Source organism: Cibotium barometz, chromosome 62, assembly GCF_041138505.1.
Source record: "Cibotium barometz isolate CiBa-2024 chromosome 62, ASM4113850v1, whole genome shotgun sequence".
Taxonomy (NCBI): domain Eukaryota; kingdom Viridiplantae; phylum Streptophyta; class Polypodiopsida; order Cyatheales; family Cibotiaceae; genus Cibotium; species Cibotium barometz.
The window spans coordinates 16,799,041-16,817,603 of record NC_141107.1 but is presented as its reverse complement, the minus strand read 5'-3'; the positions used below and the strand labels follow the sequence as shown (position 1 = coordinate 16,817,603).

The following is an 18,563-nucleotide window of genomic DNA, read 5'->3' as shown; positions in this document are numbered from 1 at the left end:
CAGATAGTCCACACACACCGTATCCTAGCGTGGGGGCATCCTCGGATGGTTAGATTGCGTTCCGGCACGACCACCGACTTCAGCATCATGTCTACAGGAGAGAGTACTCATCAGCCGGAAGACGTCTCCCCCGAAGGAGACCTTGCTCTTCCGCCTACAGCAGACACCATAGCTCTTCTAAGAGCTCAGAACCAGCTACTCATGGAGCGTCTCCAACTCTTGGAGGCAGCAGCAACACGTCCTTCTACACCTCCAGCAGCACCCGACTACATCTCCCTCTTCTTTCAGATGGAACAACAAAGGAGAGAGGACGAGGCCCGAAGGAGAAGAGAAAAAGAAGAAAGACGGGACTATGAGGAAGCCCAACGCAGGATCGACGAAGACCGGCGTCAGGTTGAACTCGCCGCTCGGGAACACCAACGTGAGCTTGATCGAGAACGTATGTTACTCGAACACCAACGGGAAAAGGAGGCCATACACTTGAGGTATCAGCAGCTCTCCTCAGTCTCCCCAGTCATAGGTGTCACCAGCCAGCATCCCGCAGCAGCTTCAACCACCATCATTCGCAGTCAACCGAATTTCAGCAAGTATGATGGTAAGTGTGATCATTCTTCAGTTAATCAATTTGTTCATCAATTTAATGCTCATTTTCCATTAGCTAGGATCACAGTTCCACTAGACAAAGTCCACTTAGCGGCTCCCCATCTCACTGGTGAGGCAGTCACTTGGTGGCAGCATTGGTCTAGTATTCATACTGACCAGGCCACAGGTGTCACAGCCTTTGACTGGGACATCTTTGTCCATGACCTGAAGACCAGATTTCTCTCGCCCCAGTACATGACCGGTTTGAAAGACGAGTTCTATGGACTCAGACAGAACGGTTCCCCAGTGCTTCAGTTTTCCGGTAAGGTTATTACTTTAGCACAGCAGTTAGGGTTATCTGAGCAGGCCAAGATGGAGCAATTCATTCGTGGATTGGACAACATTCGGTTCACAGTTCGTAACTTTGAACCAAGTACATATGACCGGGCTCTGACTCTCGCTCAGAACGAAGAAATGAAGCTCAACGGGGGCAAGCCCAAGCAGGCATCTCAGTCCAGTACCAAACCCCAGCAGCAGCAATCAGCTGCACAGTCAGGGAAAGGTAACGCATCTTCTAAAGATGCTAAGAAGGACAGCAGTAATAGCTCTAGTTCAGGGGGTAAGAAGGATAAAGAACCTAAGAAAACCCCTGATGAAAAGGCTACAGCAGGCATTACTGGAGGTTATCTTCCTCCAGAGGAGCAAAAGAAGTATCAGTCAGAAAATAGATGTTTTTTTTGTCATATTGTAGGGCATGGTAAGAAGGATTGCCACAAATGGCAAGCGGCACAAGCTGCCAAAGCTCCTTCTGCCACAGTTGCCACAGCTTCCCCAGCTCCTCCAGCCCCGCCTACTACCTCAAATGCAATTCAACTTTTACCTTCCATGCATCCTATACCATCCGTGGTATTTGATGCTAAGCAGGAGGGTGAGAGCGATGCTGCTCAGAAGAGCCTTATCCGAGCTTATGGCTCTGCCCAGGGCCGACAGTTTGTAGTCCTTTTCGATATGGGTAGTTCTGAAGACGCCATCTCTCCCCAGTTGGCTAATAAATTGAACTGCACTTTAGTCCCATATCATCTGGATGTGGACGGGTTTACACCTGGTCTTCGCACCCACATTTCCCAGAAGGCACAGCAGTTTGCCTTTGAAGTTCAAAAGGCCTCATTTCAACGAGATTTCATCGTCTCCCCTCTGTTAGGGTGTGACATGATTTTAGGAATTCAGTGGTTCCGTCAGTATGAGCCTATTCCCGATTGGGGGCAGGACACTTTTACTATTTGTAAAGGATTTCCTGAGCCTGTCATGATTCGTGGGGATAGAAGCATTCTTGGCATCCCATTGATTTCGCATCTCCAGGCCCGACGAGCTATCCGCAAGGGAGTAGAAGGAGCACTTCTTTATGTTCGTGCTCAAACAGCCCCTCCCTCATTAGTAGCATCCCTTACATCTTCAGTCCCTCAGTTAGCAGACCTCCTATCCAGACACCAGGACATTATGCTTAGGGACGATCTCCCACCCAGTCTCCCACCCTCTCGCCTTGAGGACCATCACATTGATTTGGTCCCTGGATCAGACCCTCCTAACAGGTTTCCCTATCGTCTTTCCAAGACTTTAGAGGGCGAGTTGGAAAAGCAGTTATCTGAGCTTCTCCGAGCCGGATTCATTCGGCCTTCTTCCTCCCCATTTGCTGCACGTATCCTATTTGTCCAAAAGAAGGACAAGTCTGCACGCCTTTGTGTAGACTACAGGGCATTAAACAAACTCACTATCAAGAATAAGTTTCCTATGCCCAGGATAGAGTACATTTTGGAGCGTTTAGACGGTGCTAAGTTTTTCACTAAGATCGACCTCAAGAGTGGTTACCATCAGGTCCGCATTTTTGAAGCTGACATTCCGAAAACAGCTTTCAGGACAGAGCGTGGTCACTACGAGTTCGTAGTCATGCCTTTTGGGCTTACAAATGCACCCGCAACGTTCAATAAGATGATGTCTCGGATTTTCGCAGTCCACATTGGGAAGTGTGTCTTCATATTCCTTGATGACATACTAGTCTTCTCAGCCACTGCGGAGCAGCATGAGAAAGATGTGGAGAAAGTCTTGCAACTTTTGCGAGATAATCAGCTCTACATAAACGCCAAGAAGTCTATCTTTGGTGTTAAGGAAGTTCAGTATTTGGGCTACATCATCGGTTCCGATGGGATTAGACTGGACCCATCAAAGGTTCAGGAGATCTTAGATTGGGATATTCCTAAGACCGCCCAAGAAATCCGTTCATTCGTAGGTCTTTGTCAGGCCTATAGCACACATGTTCATCAGTTTTCCAACCTTGCAGCACCTCTGACCGACTTGCTCAAGGGGGTGAAGACTCGCAAGCAGAAAGTCTCAGTTACAGGTAGGGCACTTGATGCATTCCGTGCACTCCAGAAAGCTGCCTCAGAAGCACGTGTATTAAAGTTAGCACCATGGGACGAACCTTTCGAGGTCATCACCGATGCCAGCAATGTAGCCATAGGTGCAGTCCTCCAGTAGGACAATAGACCCGTGGCATATTACAGCAGAAAGTTGGATGTCGCTGAAAAGAATTATTCGGTATACACAAAGAGCTTTTGGGTGTGATCACAGCGCTCAAACATTGGAAGCCTTTTCTTTACGGACAGGCTTTCACAGTGAAAACAGACCACCAAGCACTTAAGTGGCTTCAGACTATGCCAAGTGCCCAGTGGAGTGATCGACAGGCCAGGTGGAGTCAAATCTTCCAACAGTGGTATGATTGAATACATCCCTGGTAAGCATAACCCAGTAGCAGATGCTCTCAGTCGAAAGTCCAGCATCCAGGCAGTCCAAGAAGCTACCATTCTCGAAATCACGGGGAAGGACTTGGATAGTATGAAAGACCAATATGTTGACTCCCCTGAGTTTGGTACTCAGTATAGTTTGGCCCTCACTTCTGAGCCTGGCCACTATTCAGTACAGAATGGTTGGTTGCTCTACAAGAACCGTCTCTGTGTTACTCGAGAAAAGCGTTCCGCTCTTCTCCATGATGCCCATGACTTCTTAGTTGGAGGACATAGGGGTATCAACAGTACCCTCGAGAAATTAGAACGGTCCTTTTATTGGCCAAAGATGAGGCGTGATGTCTATGCACATGTACAAGCCTGTAAGATTTGTCAAAAAGTCAAGGTTCCCCATTCAAAGAAGGCAGGTTTACTTCAACCTATCGACATATCTATGGACTTTGTAGGGCCTCTACCAGCATCCACTGGATCCTGTAACACTCAGTGTTTTACCATTGTGGATCGCTTTAGTAAGTTCTGCATGCTCATCCCATGCAAGCATACGGCCACAGCCGAGGACGTAGCCCGTCTGTTTCTCAAGCATTGGTATCCAATTTGTGGTTTGCCTAGCACCATAACATCAGACAGAGATTCCAAGTTTACCTCGCATTTCTGGAGGGCATTATTTGAAAACTTTGGAACTAAGTTGCAGTTGTCTAGTGCATTCCATCCCCAGACAGATGGCCAGACAGAAATTTATAATCAGTTGGCCTTCGATGTCCTCAAGTCATACTGTCATGACCAGCAGTCCAAATGGGAGCACTATCTTCCGTTGGTCCAAGCTATCTTGAACGACACGCATTCATCCAGTGTCGGACGGACTCCATATGAAGCAGCCTTTGGTCGCCGTTTTTCTTCTCTTTTGACGAGAATGGTGTCTCCATCTTTAGAGGCTAATAAAACCACGGAAGCATTTTCCGAGATCATTGAGTCAGTCAAAGACCGCTTGACCAAAGCTCAGGAAGCATATAACAGACAGGCAAATAAATCTAGACGAGATGTCCACTTCAAGGAAGGGGATTGGGTCTATTTGCGTATCATGAAGCAGAGATTGAAACAAGTGGGCAAACGTTGTCCCAAGCTTTCTTTCCGTAGTTTTGGCCCTTTTCCAATAGTTAAGAAGATAAGTGATGTCTCAATGAAGTTAAAGTTGCCTGCCAGTTGGACAATGCATGATGTTTTCCATGTTTCTTGGCTAAAACCATATGTTGGTCCAGAAGTGTTTGATGTTTCAGATGAACAGCAGCCAGACGTGGTAGACGAGGCAGAAGTTTTTGAGCCTGAGCAGATCCTTCTTCATCGATGGAAGCATGGTTCCGGTCGACGGATTTTTCTGTTCTATACGAAGTTCCGAGATCGAGGCACCCACGAAGCCGTATGGCTCGACGAGGAGTTCTTCCAGGAGTATCCCCAGTTATTGGCGGACTACTTGGAAGCCATGAACCTGCCGCCAAGCTAATCAGGAGGGAATGTCACATGCACTCTGCACTTAGTGCGTGGTGACAAGATGGCTCATCATCAGAAGTGCAACATTTGTACAGTTTTAGAACCCAGTAGGATGATATTTGTCGTACGCTGTGACCCCATTGTACATCCTCAGTCCAGGATAAGTCAGGCACGAGCTACGTAGGTCATTCCTCAGCCTTAGTGGGTGAGTCAGTCAGTCAAGTCCCTTAACCCACTTGGAGAGAATCATTCATGCATGTAGAGTCAGTAGAAGCCTTAGGGTTTGCATCAGAAAGCACTCTGCATCTTGCATAATATGCATACATATGCCTGTGCATCATTTAGAACATCCCCAAAGCCTTAGGGAATTTACTGGGATTTATCTGGTATTTTTCCATATTTATTAGTATTTATTTATCATTATTTGCATTATTGGGCATTTATAAATATTAACTTTATTAAATGACCAACCCCCAGTTAGTATAAATAGGCTTGCCTAGAGCCTCTTTTGCTCATTCAGTCTTTATTGTGCTAAGAGCTCTCCTCTCTCTTGCTTTCAGCCCAAGACTAATCCAGCCCTAGTGCCCATAAGCTTTCTTCTCCAGCCCTTGAGATCCATAGCTTCAGCCCAGCCCTAGGTGCCTGTCCTCAGCCTCTTTCAGCCCTGAATTCAGCATCAGTTCATGCCCTAGATTCAGCATACTCTTCAGCTCAGTTCCACGCCTGAAAACCAGCAGTTGACAGCCTTCATACCTGCGTTTTGGTGCAGCCGTACAGCAGTTCATCTGCGTTTTGCTCCAGCCATACAGCAGCAGACCTACAGTCCTCTGTAGCTCATGCGTTTCAGTCCATAGCCCTCTCTAGACACCTGCGTTTCTGTCCACAGCAGAATCCAGCCCTGAAGCAACAGTCTACAGCAGTTTCCAGCCTTGAAACAGTTGTTTGCATCAGTGTCCAGCATTCTGTGCATCATCAACACATTCAGCAGTCATCTGGTGAAGGTAACACAGCATTCATATGTGTTTTCAGCATTCTAACAGTGTGTAGAACAGTCCACCTTCTTCTTCTTTGAGCCTCAGGTGTGCAGCCCTTCCTCATGTCCTTGGGAGGAGTGCATAGGCTCGAGATCAAGTCATCGAGGTGTTTCTACAGCAGTGTACAGATCAGCCATACTCCGATCCTCCGAGATCTTGCGTTTGGCTTATCTACAGTCCAAAGTCATTCTCTCTAAAGTAATAAAGCAAATACTATCTCGTTATCGGGATAGGGGGCCCTTCAGTGGGTAATTCGGGACCCAATCTGGTGTACAGTGTTCATCTCTCTCTCTCTCATCTCTTTAAAGTTTGAAGTAAATGAAATGGATTGCTAAACTCACGAAACTCAGGATACAGAAGACGGTGTGAGCATATTGTGTGACAGGATTAACCAATACAAAGACTTCCGCTGCATATCACAAAGTTGCCCCTTTGAGATCCAGTAAAACAGATTACAATAATCATTTCGTCCATCATACATATCTTCCACGACATATGCATGGGTATCATAGGCACCGCGAGCCCGTGCATCTCGTGGTTAGAATTCTCCAGCATCCTCCTTAGGTGTCCTGGCACTTCACTCAAGGACCGCTTCGTCGGCCCTGACCCATCGTACACCGGAAGCGCACCATTTTTCAACCATACCGAGGCTGGTCAAGAGCTAGGTAGGCTTTACCATGTGAGCCGTCCTTTGAACACTCCTCGCCAGCTGTTGCAACCGAACTTCCCTTAGAAAAATATATACCAAATGCTCCCTCCAGCATTCTGGCGTAAGAGAGTCCTTTAAGAAAACAACATCCACTTGGTCCGTACCGTGCTTTCTTCTTCTGATCTTCCTCCCTCTTTCTAGGGAGAACCTGTGAGCTCTTCTGTTTACATCATCAACCGTTCTCCTACAAAGGCGGTTTCTCATATGACTCCAGAGAAGGACTAGATAGAAACCTTCCGTCTCTCATTTCAGGGTTTTTGGTTGTGATGCCTATGTTGATATCCCTGATTCTAACAGATCCAAATTTGATCTCAAGTCCAGGAAGTGCAAATTCCTTGGATATAGCTCTCATTCCAAAGCTTACATATTATGGGATCCGGTGTTGTGATCCTTGGTGATTTCTCGCGATGTTCGCTTTGTTGAACCCTCATCAGATGATTCTCGCTCTCATCTTGAGTTTACCATCAAGGTCCCTCCTCCTTCCTTGGCCACCCCAACTCCACCACTAGATTCTCCACCATCAACTTTTTTACCCCTTGCCTCTCCACCCCCTTCTTCCACGGCTTCTCCTCCTCCTCTTGCTCCTGTGCAACAGAGGATTGCCCCCAAGATTCCACGATGGTTGGAAACCACTGTTCGTGATTCTTATCTCTCCAATATGGAACTTCATCACCTTGCTGATTCTTCAGCAAAATCTTTGACACGGGCACGGAGATTACAACAGCTTCGTCATTCTTGTAACCTCGCCTTGAAGAGTACAATGATACAGTCATATGAGCCTACTATAGTTAAAGAGGCTCTTTCTCTTCCTAAGTGGTGGGCAGCCATGGAGGCCGAGATTGATGATAGAATGTACAACGGAAGAAGGGAAAGTGGAAACACAAGAGAGAGAGTGAGAGAGAGAGATGGAGAGGAAACACAAGTGAGAACCTTCTCTCAATATCATCATCCAAAGGAATACATGTCCCGAGTAAGAGGGGAGAAAACCTTGTATGTGAGGGACTGCAACAAACAATGCTAAGCAAGCAATGAAGAATGAGGGAGACAAGCCAGCTATTTTTATGCCCACATGAAGGCAGCTGACTAGGGAAAAGATCCTCCCACGACTAGGGAAAAAATCCCAAGACTCCATAAAATGAGAAATAATATGGGAAAACATAGGTGGCCAGTCTCTATAGCTAACATGGTCAGCCCTAGAGGCTAAAATAGGACACCAAACAAGAAGTCAACAACAAGGAGATGATGTCTAACACCCCCTCTCAGCACCGGATGCTGAGTGAACTCCAAGAAGCCAAAGATGCCGTCCTCGATCAAAGATGAAAGACTGCAGAAACAGGTACCAAGAAAGCTCCACAAGCAATCTCCTCAGCAACTCAGCTACAAAAGCAACAAAACAAGCTGCCAGGTACACCGCTCCTCTGGAAGAAAACAACCATGCAGGCTGCGACGTGTTGCTCCAAATAATGGTTCCAAACCCAAGTGTAAGAACACTCCCCGAAGTCGTATGTCGTGTTTCCAACCTGGAGAATGTTGGGTTTTATGCTGTGTATGCACCCAGGGGAGTGCTAGTGATCATCAGTAGGTTACTGGGGCACTTTTTACTTCAGTTAGTGGAGGTTTTTTCCCCAGTTTTAGCTTAGTTTCACTTATAAAGGTTTATAAGTGATTTGGTCCACCTGGCACTATTTATGGCCGGACCATGTGAACACACTATTAGGTCACATCCTTTTATGTGGCTATTGTACTTCATTTTATCACAATCAATATATGAGCAGTCGTGTTCCTCTCTCTGACTCTCACGCCTCCTGTTGAAGTGCCTTCCAAACCCTAACCCTAACAGCTCAAACCCTTCATTTGGTATTAGAGCAGGTTCGCCTAGCTGTCCGTACAGGCCATAGCCATCAGTTCGCCTGCTTTCAGTTCAGCTGCAGCCACTCAGTCACTCGCCATCAGTGCATGTACAAACAGTCGCCTTTAGCTGCACAGACAGCTGTTCCGTACACTGCTCCGTACAGGTTCGCCTGCCTTGCCCGTACAGTTCCACGCCACCAGCTCTCCGTACACAGCAGCCCAGTACTCGCAGCTCCGTACAGTACTTGCAGGCGACCAGCAGCACCTGTTGCGTATACCTGCAGTAGACCAGCACCTGTCTGTCCATACAGGCGACAGCTGTTTCCGTACAGTACCTGCCGACTGTTTCCGTACAGCAGTCGATTAGTACCTGCAGCCTTGTACAGTCGCTTCTCCTCTGTACAGTACTTTGCTTTGGACAGCCTGCTCCGTACAGTCACCGTACAGTACGTGCAGCTCCATACAGTCGCCGTTTTGCTCTAGACAGTCTGCTTCGTACAGTCGACCAGTACACTGCTACTGTTCCGTACAGCCTACAGCCGAGTGTACCTGCAAAATCACATTTTGGTAAGCTTTACATGTTTTGAAATTTGGGCATTTTCTCTGTGAAAGTTTTTTGGCAGATACAGGGAGGTTTTCTTGCAAAGAAATCTCTACAGGCTTTTGCAAGGCTTTGGGTGCAGAAATTTTGGGCATTTTGGCACTGTGTGAGCCACTTTTGTTGCTCTACTCAGTCAGTGGTGCATTGTGTTGCACATTCAGAGGATTGAGAGTGCAGGCATATTTGGGTCAACTGTATTCAGTGGAGTACAATTGCTTTCAGGGTTGTTGTTTTTGGGTTTTTTGATACACAGGTACAACATTGTGCACTGGCATAATGGCAAATCAACAGCAGAGTGATGTGTTCACGTGCTTGTCTAAGGAAGACAAGTTGGATGGCATGAATTACTCCTTGTGGAGTTTTATGCTGAGAAATGTGCTTGTGGCAAAAGGTCTTTGGGATTTTGTTAGTGGTGATGAACCACGTCCAGGTCCATTGGCTCCAGAGATTCCTCCCCAAGGGGGTGCTCGTGGAAGAGGACAACAGGTGTACAGGCACCAAGTTAGCCACTGCCTGTTCAAAGAACAAATGCTCAGAAGACATGGGATGCCAAAGATGCACAAGCCTTATCACTTATTGCATTGTCAGTACAAAGGTCCATTATACCTCATATTTGTTCAGCTGGCTCTTCACGGAATGCATGGGTGACTTTGGAGCAAATGTATGCTGCTCGTAATGAGGCACGGATCTCATTTTTGAAAAGAGAGCTGGAAAATCAGAAGATGCATGAAGGAGATGATATGTCTAGCCACTTGAACAAGCTGCAGGATTTGAGAGAGCAACTCATCAATGTGGATGAGATTATTCTTGAGAGACAACTTGTATCCACCATCTTAAACTCTTTGCCAAGATCCTACTTGGCTTTTCATACCTCTTTGAACCTTAGCATGAGGAATGCTGTTGAGCCCCTAAAGTATCAGGAACTTGTTGCTCTGTTGTTACAGGAAGAGCAAATCAGGAAGAACATGAACATGAACACAAGTGCTGAACAAGCATTTGTGACAGGTCAAAAAGGGAAAGGAAAATCTCAGCCAAAGAGTTCAAATCAGAATTCAGGTGATGGTGGTTCATCTCAGGATACCAAGAAAGGTGATGGACAGCCCAGGAAGAAGGGCAAATGCCATTACTGTAAGAAGCCAGGTCACTACATCACAGAGTGTAGGAAGAGGATTGCCAGAGAGTAGGCAAAGGAATCTGGGATGTCTGTAAACGATGCCTCTAAAGCTCCTCCAGAGACTGCTTCATTTGTTGAAGACAGGGATTACTGTTTCTACACATGCAGTTATGATGCCTCTTGGTCTTCACAGGCACTCAGTGTGACTGAGCATGCATGTACTTGGTATTTTGATAGTGGTGCTTCAAAGCATATCACATCTCGCAGGGATTTGTTTTGTAATGTATGCCCTGCCCCATGTTGGCAAAACTGTTCAGTGTGCCAATAATGCTTCATATCGTGGCATTGGGGAGATTCAGCTCACAGCCATTGATGGCTCTATTCTTCGCCTTACAGATGCCTTGTATGTGCCAGGGATAAAGAAGAATTTGTTGTCCATTTCTTCTTTAGCACAGTGTGGTATGCAAGTCAACTTTGATGATGACAAATGCATGGTCAGAGACAAAGCTAATGCTTTGATCTTGATGCTTACTGGTACATTATGTCATGGACTCTATCAGTTGGATGCATTTCAGCCAGTGGATCAGTCTGCTTATAATGCATTCACTCTTACTCCAGCTATGGTTGATGCGGAGTTATGGCATGCTCGCATGGGGCATGTAAATTTTGGTAGTCTTATGCTTATGCAGCGACATAACATGTTGACAGACCTACCTCTTATGGAGAGGCCTCCAGATCACATATGTGAAGGATGTATTTTGGAAAAATGCATCGGTTTTCCTTGCCACGTGATCAGGCTCTACAAGCAACTGCAAAGTTGCAGCTTATACACAGTGATCTTTGTGGTCCCATGCAGACGAAGTCATTAGGAGGTTGCTTCTATTTTGCTACATTTATTGATGACTTATCTCGTATATGCTGGGTCTATCCGTTGACACAGAAATCACAGGTATATGATGCATTTTTGGCCTTTGTAGCACTTGCTGAAACAGAGTCAGGATGCAAGGTTAAGACACTCCGTTCTGACCGAGGGGGGGAATATGTCACACATGTTGAATTCCTTTCTTGAGAGTAGAGGTATCAAGCATCAATATACTACTCCTTATACTCCAGAGCAAAATGGGGTTGCAGAAAGGAAGAATCGGTCACTCATGGAGATGGCCAGATGTATGTTAAAGGCAAAGAAGCTACCACATGTCTTTTAGGTGGAAGCTGTTATGTGTGCTTGTCATATTTTGAATCGATGTCCCACAAAGGCATTGGTTTCCATTACTCCTTTTGAGGCTTGGCATGGCCGCAAGCCTTCGGTATCACATTTTCGTACTTTTGGGTGTCTTGCATATGCACACATACCCAAAGAGTTGAGGAGGAAGTCGGATGATAAAGCCACAAAATGTATTTTTGTTGGGTATAGCTGTGAGAGCAAGGGCTACCGGTTATATGACCCAGTGTCCAAGAAGATATTTACTAGTCGGGATGTGATTTTTGATGAAAAATCAGAAATATCCATGGCTGGTTATGATGCAAATCAAGCTAAAAATGATGTGTTTGAAGGTCTACTACCTATGGAGTTTCATTCCACAGTTGGTGATCCAACCCATGAGGGTGCAGGACAGCCAGCTAATCATGAAGATGGTGCAGAAATTCAGCAGGAGATTGAGCCAGAAGTTGAGCCAAATATGGGGCAACAGGCTCCACAGGTCAGACATATACCTAGATGGTATTTGAGGACATTACAGGACAGCCATCTAGAGGCTCCTCTTGCTGGCCGTACTCGTAGGGAGACACGGACCAATGAGCATGTACACATCATGGATTTAAATATGGTTATGGCAGCCAGTTTACAGGATGATGATGAGCCTGATTCATTTGTGGGTGCACGAGACAATGTGCATTGGAACAAAGCCATGCAGGATGAACTTGATTCTATTAAAAAGAATCAAACATGGGATTTGGTTGATCTGCCCAAAGGCAAGAAAGCCATTGGTACTAAGTGGGTCTATAAGTTGAAAAGACATGCAGATGGATCCATTGACAGGTACAAAGCCCGTCTAGTTGCAAAGGACTATGCACAGAAGAAGGGCATTGATTATGAGGAGACATTTGCTCCTACATCCCGTATGTCGACACTTAGGTGTGTCATTGCATTGGCTGCACATCGTGGTTGGGTTGTTCATCAGTTGGACATCAAGACTGCTTTCCTACATGGGGACCTCGAGGAGGAAGTTTATGTACATCAGCCCATAGGTTTTGCAGAACATGGTCATGAAGGGAAAGTATGTAGGCTGAAAAAGGCCTTGTATGGTTTGAAACAAGCTCCACGAGCTTGGTATGCAAAGATAAATGCTTTCTTGCTCACTCAAGGCTTTGTGAACAGTCCATCAGAAGCCACTTTGTATGTAAAGAAAGAAGAGAAAGATCTGCTGGTCATCAGTCTTTATGTAGATGATCTTTTGCTCATGGGATCAAATGATGACAAAATTGCAGCTTTTAAAGAGATACTGCAACAGACATTTGACATGTCTGATTTGGGGCTCGTACACTACTATTTGGGCATACAGTTTGTGCAGGATAAAAGAGGCATTGGGTTGTTGCAATCTCGGTATGTTCCTAAACTTCTGGAGAAGTTTAAATTTCAGGATTGCAAGCCTATCAGTACTCCTATGGAGCCTGGGATGAAACTGTCACTACAAGATGACAATACTTAATTTGATGCCACTACATATGCTCAGGCTATTGGGTGCCTTATTTACTTGTGTACTACACGGCCAGATATTCAGTATGCCGTATCTCAGTTGAGCAGATTCATGCACAGCCCGCGATTGTCACATTGGCAAGCTGTGAAGCGTGTATTTCGGTATTTGCAGGGTACCTTGTCTCTTGGATTGCTTTATCCTGAGGGGGGTGACATGCAGCTATATGCTTACAGCGATTCAGATTGGGTTGGTGATTTTGATACCAGACATTCCACTAGTGGAAATTGTTTCTTTCTTGGCTCTTCATGTATTTCTTGGCTAAGTAAGAAACAGACCACAGTGGCCACTTCGTCTTGTGAGGCAGAGTACAGAGCAGCTTACACTACTACCGTTGAGTGCCTATGGCTGCGTCGTCTTATGACTGATATGGATATTTCAGTGGAGGAGCCTACACCTATCTATACTGATAGTCAGAGTGCCATTGCCGTGGCCAGGAATCCTGTGTTTCATGCTCGCACGAAACACATTGAGATTCACTATCACTTTGTTCGGGAGAGACTACAGGCAGGTGATATCAGTCTGATTTACTGCCCTACAGATCAGAATGTGGCTGACATCTTCACCAAGGCACTACCATGTCTGAAATTCGAAGCATTCCGCACGGCTTTGAATTTGTTTTCTTTTGGTGGATGATGTACAGTGATCACATATCACTCCAGGGGGGTTTGTTGGGTTTTATGCTGTGTATGCACCCAGACGAGTGCTAGTGATCATCAGTAGGTTACTGGGGCACTTTTTACTTCAGTTAGTGGAGGTTTTTTCTCCCAGTTTTAGCTTAGTTTCACTTATAAAGGTTTATAAGTGATTTGGTCCACCTGGCACTATTTATGGCCGGACCATGTGAACACACTATTAGGTCACATCCTTTTATGTGGCTATTGTACTTCATTTTATCACAATCAATATATGAGCAGTCGTGTTCCTCTCTCTGACTCTCACGCCTCCTGTTGAAGTGCCTTCCAAACCCTAACCCTAACAGCTCAAACCCTTCAGAGAAGATATGAAAAACCTCAAAACCAAGCAAGATCAGATCCTGTAGATAATCAATCCTAGGAGAAGCAAGCTGCTTCTCACTGGAACTGTCAAAAGAAATAGAGTCAATCGGCTCCAACTCTGTACCAAGAGTAGCCAAATGCTATACAAAAGTATCCTCTAAAAAGATCGGCATCGCAAGATGTAAAGACTCTGTAGAAAAGATGGGATCCATCTGCTCAAACTCCGTACCATGAGTTGCCCAATGCTGAATATAAGCACACTCCACTAAGGTGGGCATCGCCAGATAAAAGGACTCCACATCCCTTTCTGAAAAAAGATGTCGTCTGACTAGTACAAGCCCAACTTGATTCTGATCCAAATCCAAAAAACTCTGGAAGTACCACTACGCCCCAGGCACGATTAGCAACCACAGATCCAAAGCATCCCACCGGGTCCAAAAGTCCATCCTCCAAAACAACAAACCTGCACACCGTAGCAAACCAAATGCAGAACGGGCAGGGGGAGGGGCATCCTCAGAAGCATCACAAAGAGAGGCAGAGGTAGACTCCTCACAATGAGGTAGGAAAGCAGGAATACAAATTGCAATGGTAACAAAGTTCTCAAGAGTATCACTAAGAGCAGAAGACTGTTCCATAAGTAGAATCAGATTCCAAGAATCAGCAACAAATAAGTGATCCATGTGAAGGGATAAAACACCTCACAGGCAAAACACCCTCCTTGTTCTGCAAACACTGCAAAGAACACAAGCTCGGACAAAATAAACTTTGCTTAGGATCTCTGAAAAGATCATTGCTCTCCTCCAAAATCTGTAAACTCTTGTCACAAAAGAAAGTCTCCACAGAAACAAAACAGCTCCTGAAACTGATCCTCAAGTGAAGTAGCTGGAGATGGGCCCCCTCTGAGTGTAGAAAACTCCTTTGGGAAGAAAAACGTAGGCAAAACACTGCTGTCCAGCAAAAAAAAGCACTCCACTGCTAAGAGAAGAAGGCAAGGAACATGAAGAAACCAGGTAACTATGAAGGCCAGGAACAAAACACAGGTATAGATGCTCCAAAATCAGCAAAACGCTGATTGAAATCAGAAATTCAGTATCCTCCTCAAGTACCAAACTGCCTCCAAAGCCACAATCCAAACAAAACCCCCTCTGCAAGTGATCTATGTCCACTGGAGAAGAAAACGCAGCACCAACAGAGGGCTGCAAACCTGAAAATTCCGGCCAACCAGTGTCCACACCTCCTATGAGGAAAAACGCTGAAGAGAAGGTACCTTCGGTCCAACGGAAGGAGCCCAGGTGAAGGTAGAACTACCAGCAGGATCGATTCAGAAAAACGCAGCAACTATTTGTGCAAATCTGAAAATGCAGAATTATTTGGGGCAGTAGATAGGGCTGAATCTGGAAAAGCAAAAGATATATGGTACACCCAAGCCTCAGAGCAGCAAACAGAACCAGCAAACCCGTAGGAGAAAAAAACGCAGCAAAGATGCTGCTGCTGTCCTGTACAAAACAGGCAGCCAGCACTACAGGGGGGTATGAACACTGAGAACTGCTGCAATCTGCTGATGACAACCACCTGTAGAAAAACGCAGCAAACTAGGTGCTGCTGCCCTGAAAACAGTGTAGCCAATAGGTGAAGGGGGTTCTCAGAAGGTCAAAACCTGATATGGATGACCATGGGCTGGAGAGAGAAAACGCCTGGAAGAAGCCAGCCTACTAGCAACAACCTGAGAGAAAAAAACGCAGATCTGTCCATCTGCAGAACAATGCAGCGAGGAGGGAGAGGAGGGGAGCATCCAACACTGCAGATCATCGGCGCTCTGATACCATGATAGAATGTACAGCGGAAGAAGGGAAAGTGGAAACACGAGAGAGAGTGAGAGAGAGAGAGAGAGATGGAGAGGAAACACAGGTGAGAACCTACTCTTGATATCATCATCCAACCCGAGCAAGAGGGGAGAAAACCTCGTATTTGAGGGACTGAAGCAAACAATGCTAAGCAAGCAGTGAAGAATGAGGGAGGCAAGCCAGCTATATATATGCCCACATGAAGGCAGCCGACTAGGGAAAAGATCCTCCACGACTAGGGAAAAAAGCCCAAGACTCCAAGCCCTTAGTGTGGCTTTTCCCTTCCCCTTATAGTCTCCCTCCGAAAGTGGCCAGCTGTAGAGGGAGCCCATTCTCTTGTTGTTCTTTGGTTTTATCACCTCGCATGAGGGCTTTTTTAACCTAGCTCCTCTCTTGAGGGTTGTAATCTGCGCTGAGCAGACACTTTTTTTTTTGACTAATAGAAGGATTTTTTCTTCAGAAACAACCCAATCTTAATGAAGTGGCCGCTTGAAAGATGGAAAATGCAGATGTCACTTGGAGGCAAGTGCCACCACTTCTTCCTACTGCTTGTGCATTGTGCCATTTGGTGAGAGTGTCCATGAGGGTTTACTTCAGTATTTGCACCAGGTGCTCAGTTGAGGTGGCTACAACAGCTTCCCCATACTGAGCAAACAATGGTTTACACCTTGCTTAGGGAGCTACTTATTTCTCAGGCAGCATTGTGGCCCTGCAACATGTTTAGGTAACTTATGGTGTTTTGTGCATTTCAGTGTTTTGACTGAAACATTTTTGCTGAAACTCATGTCATGCATGCTACTAGACTGTAAGAATCAACTCATAATAGATCTCAATTGCTGTTTAAATATTTTTCACTCACGAAGTGAGTCTTTTAAGGCCTACTTACAGAGTGGACACACAGGACTTGGAGAGAGGAGGAATTTCATGAGAGTTTAGGAGATTGAGAGAGAAAATTCTTTAATGAGGGGAAAGGATCCCTTCTAAGGATGAGCAAAATGGATATGAGCTTTAGCTGTTTTATTCTGAAGACTTACTAGCTTTAGCCTTCTGTTGCATGACAAATTAAGTGTGCTGTCTACAATGTGAAACTGTGTTGAAATATAAGCCCTAAATTTTACACCTCCGTTTCAAGGTTAGTAATGCTGTCTATGGCTGTGAATGCAGACGGAGGCTGCTGCATCAAAAGCACTTGCTTTGGACGGTGCTCACATGTAAGAGCGTACTTTTCCTTTAGGGGAAATTTTGTGGCTGAATTGGTGTTTATGATTTCTTAAAGTTTGTGTTTCTACCTGAATGTGTGACAGGGGTGAGCGTTGCATCAAAGTCGACCAAGCTAAGAAAGGAGGGAAAGTCCTCCGGGATCCACCAAAGAGGGAAGCAGGTTCCTTGTCAGTTTATATTGGAAATCTTAGTTGGGATGTCCAGAAGATCGACATAATGAGGTTTTTCAAGGGATGTGACATAGACAATGTCCGCTTGGCAGTTGATAGAGCTGCTGGTGAATTCCGTGGATATGGGCATGTTGATTTTTCTGATGATATGTCACTTGAGAAAGCTATCAAAATGGATCAGAAACAGCTGTTTGGAAGACCTGTAAAAGTTTCATATGCCGTCCCCAAAGGATTCAAGAGCAAATTGGGTCAACTTCAGTAGAAGACATGCTTATTTTGTGGCATGGCATGACATTCTGTGTCCAGAATTCCAGTCAGAGGCAAAACAGCAATATGTAAGTGCATGTAAGTCGATGTCATGTGATATCAAGAGTTAATTAGCCTGGTGAGCATAACATTCCTAAGTGCATCCCAAATACGGAAATTTTGGTCAATTTGTGAAATTGGCTGTCACTACTTGAGTAAGCTGATCTCTCATTCTCTTGCATGCATCCTTTTTGTTCCTTGTGACACTTAAAATGCAGAAATGTTAATGAGGTACCTACATTTAAGTTCTGAGGAAAGTTTTCAACAGGAAGCTCATCATACTTGAGGTTAACCTAGAGGCAAAAGTAGCTATTTTAACCATGAGCAAAAGGTTCAGCACCACTTACTTTTTGAATAAGGTAAGCACTCAATTAAACCAAATAAAACCTTCACCACTTTCAACCTTCTAGGGAAAATTACACGCAATATTTTACGGCTTGTTGCTCATTATTCTTGCGGCTATAGATCACACTGATATCGTGGAGAGCTCAAGGGGGTGAGTTCTTCATATTGTATTATTGTTTGAGAGTATGTTTACTCTATGTATTGGTGTGACTTCAACTTGTAATTGAATATTATGACAATTTAGAATCCATAATCAAGGCTATACCTTCAAGTGACTTAGTATAATGAACATCCCATCATGCATAGTACTTCAATGAAAGATATTCTTTTAAACCTATTACCTTTGGCACATAATCTGTTTCCAGACAATTAAAAATGTTGGTAACAGTAGAGGTGAATTGTAAGAAAACTGACAAGTGCTGAAATTCAATTGTGGCATGAATGTCTACGGACATGAGGAAGCTGCTAATGTAATTCAAATTTTGAATGTAGGCCTGTAGTACCCATAAACTGAAGGCTCGAGAGTTTCACGGATCAACGATGAAACTAAAGAATTAAGGGCAATGAGAGTAAGCTTAAGATGCCGAAAGTTGTGGAAAATTATTCATGGAAATCGGTTTGAAAGTTGTAGCAAAGATCCAAATGATGATTTACTTGTCACTGTAAGAGCCTTATTAGAAGCTTGTGTATTTCTTTATGGGAAGAATCCCATGAGTTTATTTTGGATTGTGATATACTTATGAGGAATCTTA

At 45.0% G+C, this 18,563-nt stretch overlaps 1 protein-coding gene across 1 annotated transcript in view; it reads left to right on the top strand.

Annotated features, from left to right (window-relative positions):
- Positions 1-17,718, top strand: part of LOC147604192 (phragmoplastin interacting protein 1-like) — a 63,022-nt gene extending 45,304 nt beyond the window's left edge. Inside the window, exons 3-4 of the mRNA XM_086795157.1 lie at positions 16,934-16,980; positions 17,074-17,718. Coding sequence (XP_086651283.1) covers positions 16,934-16,980; positions 17,074-17,422 — 396 coding nt within the window. The 3' untranslated portion in view covers positions 17,423-17,718. The remainder of the gene's footprint in view (positions 1-16,933; positions 16,981-17,073) is intronic.
- Positions 17,719-18,563: the final 845 nt, after the last annotated feature.